Source organism: Ursus arctos, unplaced genomic scaffold, assembly GCF_023065955.2.
Source record: "Ursus arctos isolate Adak ecotype North America unplaced genomic scaffold, UrsArc2.0 scaffold_1, whole genome shotgun sequence".
Lineage (NCBI taxonomy): Eukaryota > Metazoa > Chordata > Mammalia > Carnivora > Ursidae > Ursus > Ursus arctos.
Window position 1 is genome coordinate 106178139 of NW_026622763.1, and position 10640 is coordinate 106188778.

Sequence of the window (10640 nt, forward strand, 5' to 3'; positions counted from 1 at the left end):
TGAGCGCTGCGAGGGTGGACAGGCCTGGAGCTGCTCATTCCCTGGGCCCTCTGGGGACACGAGTTTGCCAAGATGTCCGGGGTCCCTGTTCTACAACATAAGGAGATAAATCGTCGGAGGAACCTTGGAAAGATTCGTTTAAAAGTACGCGTTTGGGTGCAATGGTCACACTAAGGCCAAAGCCGTCTTGTCCGAGCCCTCCGGCAGGTCAGGCCCAGGCCCCAGGGGCTCCAGGCCCTCGGCCTCGTCAGATGCCCGGCGTGGTCGGCTGTGTGAGCTGCCGGTGCGGGGGGCCTGACGGGGTACCGTCCAGCTCCCCGCTCCGGCTGCCAACTGCAGGGCTGTGGGGTGAGTTCAGGTGCACAGGAGGCTCGGCAGCCCCACACGCCGCCCCCCTCCCTGGCCCAGCACACGTTCCCAGGCTGATGCCAGTGGAGCAAAATGTTTTTTAATCATGAACGAGTCGTCTTTCGCGTCACCCTGCAGCAAGAAAAACAAAAGCTGTCCCGCCCCACGCGGCCTCCTGGCTCACTTGCGCATGTGTCCACGGGAGAAGGAGACCCCATGGGCTTGGGTATAGCCGCCCTGATGGACGCCGGCCCCTGGGTCTGGGGTCCAAGGCCCTTTGCAGAGACGAGCTGGCCCGGCACGCTCCCTCGAGGCCTGCCGTGGCTTTGTCACCGGAGGAAGCAGCCCCTGCGGTGGCAGCCCCGCCCTGCTGTGGCAAGGCTCCGCGTGACGCCAAGTCTTGGGTGGGAGCTCTGACACCGGAGACGGAAACCACAAGGGAGAGGACGGACCTGACCACTGGAAGACGAAATCAGCCGATCGCCCTGTAATGGAAATGCCCCGGGGTTCCAATAATGAACCCGACAGGGGCCGTTGGTGTGGGAGAGAGTTTTCTCGCATTAAGAAAAGAACCTCTTGGTGGTTTTACAGGGTTTTTTCTTGTTAATCAGAAATGAATGTCGAATTTTATCAAATGCCTTCTCAGCTGGTGCTGAAATGGCCGTATGTCATTTCCCTTTGACAGGTTGGAGTGAGATTTCGTAGTTAGTTTGAAGCCTTCCTGAAATGAACCTTGCTTTAGGGTGTCCTGTGCGACTGGCTCAAATCTGCTAGCGTCCTCTGTGTACTTTTGTGTCTGTTCATAAGTGAGTGGAGGACGTCTGTGGACATCTGTGGCTCCAGGGCACGTGGGCATGCCATCCTGAGAGGCTTGGGATCAGGGTTTTTATTAACTCTTTAAAAAGACTTGGGCAGGGGCGTCTGGGTGGCTCAGTCGGTGAAGCATCTGCCTTTGGCTCAGGTCATGATCCCAGGGTCCTGGGATCGAGTCCCGCCTTGGGCTCCCTGCTCAGCAGAGAGCCTGCTTCCCCCTCTCCTCCCTGCTTGTGCTGTCTCTCGGTATCTCTGTTTCTTTTTCTCAAATAAATAAAATCTTTAAGTAAGTGAGTAAATAAATACATAAAAGACCTGGGGAGCTCAAAAGCTGCTCTTATGATCTTAAAATTTGAAAGAACTTCCTGAGTCTAGCGCCTTTTGTGAAAGTAATTCTCTACTAACATTTCCATGTTTCTTCTCAGATTTTCTACTTTTTTTAAAAGATTTTTTAAATTTATTTATTCATTTGAGAGACAGAGATTATGAGCGGGGGGGGCAGAGGGAGAGGGAGAAGCAGACTCCCCGCTGAGCAGGGAGCTGACGTGGGGCTCGATCCCAGGACCCTGGCATCATGACCTGAGCCCAAAGCAGACACTTAACCGACTGAGCCACCCAGGCATCCCATCCCTAATTTCTTCCAGATTATATGATCCAGCCATATAGATTACATGGCTGGTTTCACTGCAACTATTTTTCTGAAGAATCAGCTATTGAGTTTGCTCACTCATTTTACTGTTTTTAAAAATATCGCTAAATATTAGTTTTTAACAATTACTAGCGCATTTAGATGATTTGTCCTTTGGAAAGATTTATTTTGTTGTTTTTTTTAAAAAATGTCTTGATTTGGAGACTTCATGTATTTTCATGTTTTTGTTTAGTAATAAGATGGTTTGCGACAGCGGATTTTTCTCAGGATTCAGTTTGGGCGCCATCCCCTTAACTTTTACGAGTAGTTTTGCCATCGTGTTCTAAATAGCGTGTAAACGCATTGTCAAGTTCTCGCTGGACCTCAAGATTGTGTGAGTCCTCTTTAATTTCTGGAGATTTGATGATTTTTTAAAATTTATCCTTTTCTTACTAATTTCTGCTCTTTAATATTATAGTCAAAGACTACTGACGTATGATTTCCATTGTGGGAATCTGTCATTTTTCTTTGCTGTCTAAATAAATCCATGGCCTTTGAAAAGGTGGTTGATAATCTGCAGACCAGACACGTCACATGAAATCACTGAATACGGTGTGTTCGCTTTATTCTAGTTTTAATCTGCTCAGCCCTGTAAGGGGGTTGAAGTCTGCCATGTGAAGGAGTGGTCGGCTCCGTCTTGTGCTTCCCACATCTGTAGGCTGTCTGTGCACGGGGGAGCTCTCAAGACACTGTCCCAGGGCGCCTGTCCCTCTTGGCACACTTCTGTGGCCCGGGGCTGTGTCATGCTGCGGAGACCACCCCTCCCCCGGGCCCCCCTGTCCCCATCTTCTCTCTTCCTTCAGCTTTGGTTCCCTTTGCCTTTAAGGTGACCCCGGTGAACAGGGTTAGCGGGATTTTGTTTTCTTCTCATGCTGTCCTTGCCTTCGTGGTGTTTGCAGGTTAGTCGTTGAGACTGACAGCAAGTGAGCCATCCCATGAATTAAGTGCAAAGTGATACGTCTATGAGGGAAACGCCACTTTACCAGGAGGCCAAGAGGCCTTTTTGAGGAAGCGACAGGAAGCGACATTAGGGATGAGCAGAGGTGGGCCTTGTGAAGATGGGGTTAAGAGCCGTCTAAGTAGAAAGAGCAGCATGTACAAAGATCCTGAGGCAGAAACATCACCAGCATAGTTAGCTTGTGACCAGCGAGGAGGAGAGGACATGGTTGAGGGTGGGGGCCACACGAGGCCTTTTGAATTCAGCATGGGAAAGCATTGAAGGTATGAAGCAAGGTGCTAAGAATTGGACAGTGGGCTGGGGGTCAGGGGAGGGTAGGGGTGAGGCAGCCAATAGTGAACTGGGCACCGGGGTGCGGAGGAGAAGAAAGCAGGGAGGGGTTTGATGGCCACCCCTGCCTAAGCTGGGTGGGATAAAGGTGAAGGGGTACAGAGAGGCCAAGGCCCCTGGACCAAATTTAGTACAGAGAAGTGGAAGCTGGTATTAGCAATGTGGGCTGTAATAATCCACCAAGACAAGTCACTTCTGCCTACTGCTGGACACAGTGACCGGGCCACAGGAGGGGAGGAGACACCTCTGGAGGAGGTGAGGAGAAATCCATGACACCTCAGGGGCTGGGCAAAGTTTCCCAGGTGGTGGGTGATGGGGCTGAGGCAAGGAGAACCTGGAAGTCAGGTGTGTTGACAGCTGGATGTGGATAGAACGAGCTTCACATGGGGGTGGGGACGGTCACAGCTGGCCCAGGAGGCAAGGAGCCTGCAGAGTGTGGACGCCCTCCCTGAAGAGGCGAGGGAGCGAGGACAGGGGAGCCTCTGGGCGGGGACAGGCCAGGCTGCGGATGGAGGGGAGAGGTTCAGGAGCCCAGAGGGAGGTCCTGGGCCTGGACTGCAAGGGAGGAGGTGGCAGGCCAGAGAAGCATCCCCAGGGGAGGAGACCAAGGAGAGAAGGTGCCCAGGAGGGGCGCCATCTGGTGGCCTCGCCCCCCCTGAAAGGCTTCGGCTGGAGCTTGTGGGTCAAGGCTGCAGGTGGGGCTGGGAGCCCACAGGACAAGTGCAAAGCGGGGAGGCTTTTAGCAGCAGTTTCTTTCACCACTGTCCAACTGTTGGCTGTTTTTCATAATGACAAATCTGCAGTGAGCATCTCCTTACATTACTTGTGTCCGCATTCTATGTTATTAATTTAGGATAATTCCCAGAAACAGAACTACCGGGTCAAAGGGTATCCCCAGGGGCGCCTGGGTGGCGCAGTCGTTGAGCGTCTGCCTTCGGCTCAGGGCGTGATCCCAGCGTTCTGGGATCGAGCCCCACATCAGGCTCCTCTGCTGGGAGCCTGCTTCTTCCTCTCCCACTCCCCCTGCTTGTGTTCACTCTCTCGCTGGCTGTCTCTCTCTCTCTCTAATAAATAAATAAAATCATAAATTAAAAAAAAAGTGTATCCCCAGTTGTGAGGTCATTGACGCATACTGCCAAATTCCTTTTCAAAAAAATGTTATCAATTTATCTGTTAGTGATGCCACAAGTGCCTGTCTCATTTCACTACACCTTCGCCAGCAGTGAGCATTCTTATTTTTAAATCTGGATGTTTGCTTCTTTTTTTCTTAATAGTGAGATTAAACGTCTTCTCAGATGCGTGTTAGCTGTTTGGATTTCCAGAAGAGCTGTTTAACCAAGTGTCACGGGTATCTCACTCTGCGTCTTGCACCCACCCACACGCCTCTCCAGCTCTCTGAAAGCCTCCCCCGCCATGTCATCTGGCATTCCTCCTCCCCTCCCACGGGGGGTGTGCAGAGCCGCTGGAGGCCACGCGTGATGCGTGATCCCAGACAGGCGGAGCAGATACTGAGGCAGATGAAGTAAACCTGAGTCCAAAAGTGCTTCCTCCTCAGACTTTGGAGGCTGAGACACATGTTGCCTCGTCAACGTCTGCTCAAGTTGATGGAACAAGAAGTGTGTACTTCATGAGCCACTCGCCAGTTGTCTGAGAGGAAGCGATGAAGTAACATCCACTTATTGGGCACCTGCTGTATGTTGGGCCCTTGACCTTATTTAACTTGATCCACCCTGTAACCCTGCCAGGTGGTCTCCTCATCGGAATACAGGGAGGCCAAGGCTCACTCAGATAGGGGACGTGAGATCCCCAGGATCACTTGTGATAAGCCATGGAGCTGGGATTTGAATCCAAGTCTGTGGGGTGTCAGGGCCCAGACTCGGATACCACACATCAGGGCCAGTCAGGGCTGGGTGGGGGACAACACCGACCACAGGTGTCCCCAGAGCAGACCACTTGCCTGGGGCATCCATGGGCATCGGCCTTCTTGTCAACAAGACATGTCATGGCGCCCTTGACTTAGGTCCCAAACATTGGAAGCTCCCACCATAGTGTTGAGGAAAATGTCAAGCAAAGTTTGCTTAAGGGCCCAGAATAGAAAGTCTCAGCCCCCCCCCCCAAAAAAAAGGATAATTGTTCAGTTACGTGAGACCTGAAAATAGAGGGTTAAGGCAAGAATATTTTTCGTGATTATTTTGGGCCCTTCAGTCAGTACTATGTTCTACTGAAGAGAAGAATGTCTGCACTCTGAGGGGAATTCTCTTATCACACCCTTGCTGACAGGGCTCAAAATATTTATTGAAAGTTTCAGCTGTCACTTCTGTATAAATAAACAGGATGTGGACAGCCGACTGCGTGTTAGAGATATTTTTAGACGGGGGTGGCTTTGCAGACTGGAGGGATAACATTTCAAGGAGAAAGTGCCTGAGCCCAGAATAGCCCACCAGAGGCTCACCCTCCGCGTGGCCTCAGCGTGGGGTCTGAGGAGTCTCATCTCCTAGTCAGGGGCTCTTCCCCGTCCTGGTTGGCCAGCCCAGAGATGGCAACACGTCTTTCTAGGGACATCCCCACTCCACCCCTCAGGCACAGAGGATGGGGGACAAGGTTTAGGACCGACTGCCCGTCACCGGTCCTGCTGACTAGGTGTGTCAGGTGGGCCTGAGGCAGGGGAGGAGTCAGTCATTCAAACCAATGTTTATAACACGTAAGCCTGTGGCCGATCAACAACCAGCCCAAAAGGCTGGACTTTGGGTGTTAACAATACGTGACGTGTTCAGCTTCTACTGGGCCAGGCCGTCCATCTGTGCTAGTCCGTCTCTCCTCATGGCGAGACCAGCCTGGCATGACTTCCAGCCGCTCTGTCCACTTCTGTTTTTACTTGAAACGCGAGTCCGTGCTCACTTGGGAAAATCGCACACCCCAATGGGCCCGGGTCCCACCACACCTGCTGCCGCCTCAGCCTGCTCACTCCCTCCCGGGGCCTCCCGCACCCCGTCCTCCCGTGAGGACTGAGGGGGCCCGCGGTCCCCGTGGCCTGGCTGCAGTGACCCAGAAAGCAGCCAGGGCAGAGAAAACAGGACTTCGCGATTTAGAGGCCATGTCACAGGAGCTGCGGTAGAGGGGCGCGGGAGGGGCGCGGGGTGCTGGAGACACCCTGGCCTTTTCCGTGAGCCTTTTCCAGCCGCTTTATGTTGATCTGTGGCCTCTGCTCCATTTACTCACTTTCTAGATCAAAAATCAGGAAGATCAGAAACGTATCTTTTAAAGATCCTCATTTTTACTGTTTATGGAGTTCTTCATCTGTTATGTTCCTCTGACTGAAATCTCAAACCTTTCTTATAGCCCCGATCTGCCGGCCGTGAATTCTCTCAGCTTCTTTTAGTCTGAGTCTTTAGTTCAACTTCATGTGTGGAAGCTACTTTTGCTGGGTATGGGCTTCTGGGCAGACGGGAGTGTGTTCCCACCACCACTGTCAATACTTTGTCACCCCGTTGTCCCCAGGCCTGCACAGTCTCGGTCAGAAGTCTGCTGACATCCTGTCATCGCTCCTCTGTAGGTGTCTGTCTTCTCAACAGACTCTAGGATTTTTTCTCTTGGATTTTTTTTCTTTATCTTTGGCTTTCAGGGGCTCGTTTGAACTCGATGTGTCTATGTGGTTGTTTATTGGCTGTTGCTGTCACTTTGGTTTTTGCCCTGTTTGGGGTTCTCTGACTTCTTGGATTTGCAATCTGATATCTCACTATTTTTGGAAAATTTTCAGCCATTATCTCTTCACATACTTTTTCGCCCCATTTCTTCTCCTCCTTCTGGGACTCAGATTACAAGTTGGAGTTGATATCATTGACAGTGTTATTAATTCACCACAGGGATGCTCTGTTTTTTTCTCTTTGTGTTTCTGTTTGGGTAATTTCTACTGACCTACCTTCAGGTTCACTAATTCATTCCTTAGATGGCACATCTGCTGATAAGCCCATCGAAGCAATTCTCTCTGATACTGTGTTTGTTTATTCAATTTCTAACATTTATCTCCGGCTTTCTTACAGCTTGCATTTCTGCTGAAATTCTCTGTTGGTGTCTAGTCTGCCTTCTCCACTGACCCTTTATCATATTCATCTTTTTGAGGACCCTGTGTGACAGTTACAACATCTGGGTCATTCCACAGTCTGATTCTGTTGACTGATATATCTCTTGACAAGGGGTTGCTTGGTTTCTGTTGCTTTGGAATGAAAAGTTCATGATTCTGTGTCGAATATTGGACATTCATGTATGGGACAGCAGACACCAAGGTAACTAGTGTTTCTATCTGGAAATGGGTGAGCCTCTTCTGCCAGGCTGTTAGGGTGGGGTGTGAGTCAGTCTTGTCAGGAATTGGGCTGGGCTTGGGCTTTATGGTTGCTGTGGTTACTTTCGGAGCACCACAGGCCTCCATACTTCTGACAACAGGCCACCGTTGCCTTGTGCTCAGAGTTGGGGCTGGGGAAGTGTCCTCAGTGCCGTGTCCCACCCTGCATGCCTGGGCCACACAGTGGGTCTCTCCCCACCTCGTCTGGGCGGCATACAGCTACTGCTTGTTATTCTGTGCCAGGTCCATCCTGGTGGCAGAGCCTCAGCTCAGACAGGCCCATGCCTTCAGGCACCTCCCTGTGGTGGCCAAATCCTGCCCTGCATCTGTGGGGTCTTGGCTGGGAGATTCCTGCCCCCCCCCCCCAGTGGCAAGAGACCTCTGTTTGGTATCATGCAAGATCCTAGGCCCAGGATGGGTTCCTGCTGCTCTCCCAAGAGAAAAGAGTCTTTTCCCCTGTCCTTCTGTCAGCCACAGAGCATCTTTCTTGTGTCCTGGGGCTGGCAGGCTGTACCATCCCTCCCTCAGCAGCTTCAGGCTTTTGCTTCCCAGGAGAGAAGGGCCTGGGAATGTCAGATGGGCTATGGGTCTGTTCGCCACAATCCACTGCTCTTCCTCCAGGGGTCTAAGGCTGTCAATTCTTACGTGAGAAGTATTCAAGAAATGTATAGTGTTTGTGCCTGGCCCCATGTGGCAGCCAGTCTCCTGCCTGCCCCTCAACTTTCTCACGAGCACCCACTGGAGCCTCTTGGGAAGAAGTGGTGAGTCACAAAACTGCCAGTGTGTCTGGGGCTCCAGAAATTCCAGACTGACCTTCAAGCCCACAGTTGGCCTGTGGCAGTTTGTTACAAATGCATTTCTTCCCACGTCTGGTATGGCAGCTGTGTCTTGTTCCCATGCTCTGCCCCAGGTGGGACAGTCCCTGCACTGCTCCACCTTGAAGTAAGTTCCTTCACTGCTTGGCAGTCTCTGATGGACTCCAGAAAACAAATCATTTTTTTTAGTTTCTTTGGCTTTTTTTTTTTTTTTTTTTTTGCTTATTGTTCAGGTAAGAGCAACTACCTGGTAAGCAGAAGCAGAAGTGATTCACCTTCTGGAAACTACATCTTCATTTCCCCTAGAGTTGAATCCTCATTTATTAAAAAGTATTAAAGGTCGAACCACCATATCCAGCAATTACACTTCTGGGTGTACACCCCAGAGACCTGAAAGCAGGGCCTGCACGAGACGTTTGTCCACCCGTGTTCGAACCGGCTGTGTTCATCACAGTCGCTAAACACGGAAGCACCCAGGTGTCCATTGAGAACGGATAAATAAAATGAAGTAGGTGCAAACAGAATGTGATTCAGCCTTGAAAAGGAAGGAGATTCTGACACCCGCTACGTGATGACCCTTGAGGACACTATGCTCAGGGAAATAAGCCAGTCACAAAGAGACAAATACTCTACGATTCCACTTACCCGGGGTCCCTAGAGCGGTCACCCTCAGAGACAAAAGTTCGAATGGTCGGGTGCAGAAGAGGGAATAGGAAGTCAGTGTTTTGTGGGGACAGAGTTTCTGAAGATGAGAACGTTCTGGAGATGGACAGTGCTGACGGCTACACGACAGCATGAATGTATTTACTACCACCGAACTGGACACTTACAAATGGTTAAAATAGTAAAATAAAATTGTGCTATTTAAATTTTACCACAATAACAAAGAAAGAAAAAAACAATCGACTGGTGCCTGCCCCGTGCCAAGTACTCTTCCAGGCACTGGGATTACAGAGGTGGACAAAACAGACCAGATCCCTGCCCTCATGGCACTTATACCCGATAAATAAAACAGAAATGTTTCTCTGTATGATGAAGGGTGGCGAGCGCTGTGGGAAACGCCAGTGAGAGTGGGAAGGTGGGGGCTGGGAGATAAGGCCTCACAGGGAGCCCGGCCTTCCAGGCTGAGGGGCGTGCATGGCGTGAGGCTGGAGAGGCTGCGGATTTGTGCGCTGATGGCTTGTGGACCCAGGCCGCTGTCTGAGCACGCTTGACCGGGCCGCCTTTTGGGCTGCCCTGGCATGTGGCATCCCCGTCCCTGGAACCCCAGAAGCAGGGAGGGACGTCCCTAAGCCCCAGCTCACCTTCCAAGGTCTGGACATGTGCAGGACATCTGGGGAGCCCCTACGAACCGTCTAGGGTCTCCCTCTCCTAGAGCCTCGGCTGCTGCCACTGGGCCTGGACCTGCGGGGCGCTTGCCGCGGTGGGAGGCGGGGTGAAGCGCCCCCGGCTGGGTCCCCCCGGCCCTCGGCCGCGCAGGGGCTGATGGGCTGCGTTTCCGCCTGCAGGAGCTACGGAGAGCTCACAGACTGCACCAGGCAAGTGGCCGACCGGCTGGGCTGCTTCTGGCCAAACGCGGCCGTGGACGAGTTCTTCGTGGCCGTGCACCGGCACTACTTCAGAAACTGCCCCGCGTCCGGCAGGGCCGTGCGGGACCCGCCCCGAAGCATCCTCTGTCCCTTCATCGTGGTGCCCATCCTGGTGACCCTGCTGGTGACGGCGCTGGTGGTCTGGCGGAGCAAGCGCCCGGAGGGCATCGTGTAGGCGCGCGGCCCGGGGGGCCAGGCGGGAAGGCCGAGGGCCCGGCCTGGCCTGGGGAGAGCTTCCGGGCCCTACGTAGTGCAGGCCCCCAACCCCCTCCCTTCTCCCCAGGAAGAGCTCTCAGGATTTCGGGGTGGTTGCGGCACAGGCGTTAACCCTGAGGGGCTGGAGGTCGAAGCGACCGGGGTGGGGATCCCGGGTGCTCGGAGGGAGCGCGAGCGCAACCGTCACTATTCCTGGGGCTCTGTCTCCCCACGTCCCAACCTCAAACCAGACTCTGGACAAGTAGTTTGTGATTAAAAGGGTGTCCCCGAATGCGGGCCGCGTCATTATTTCTGGGGCTGGATCCCTGAGGGGAGAAGGTTGGAGGAACAGCAGCCCCTTCACATGGCATGTGCCTCTGTGAGAAGGGCCATCCCGGGGCCCTGCGGGGGGATGGAGGGCCGCCAGGCGCTCGTGCCCGGAGAGGCCCCGTGCGACTCTGATGCCCCCCCACAGGAGCTGGCACCACTGGTCCGAGCACTGCGGCCCACAGACAGGGTGAGGCCGGTTTGCTCAGTTTTTGCTGAGGCCCCTCCTCAAAGACTC

General features: G+C 52.9%; 1 protein-coding gene across 4 annotated transcripts in view; it reads left to right on the forward strand.

The window, feature by feature from the left end:
* RAMP1 (receptor activity modifying protein 1) overlaps nt 1-10386 on the forward strand; it is a 52085-nt gene extending 41699 nt beyond the window's left edge. For all 4 annotated transcript variants that reach the window (XM_057306026.1, XM_026491543.4, XM_044380512.3 and 1 more), the window contains exon 3: nt 9800-10386. In XM_057306026.1, coding sequence (XP_057162009.1) covers nt 9800-10055 — 256 coding nt within the window. In that variant the 3' untranslated portion in view covers nt 10056-10386. The remainder of the gene's footprint in view (nt 1-9799) is intronic.
* Nucleotides 10387-10640: the final 254 nt, after the last annotated feature.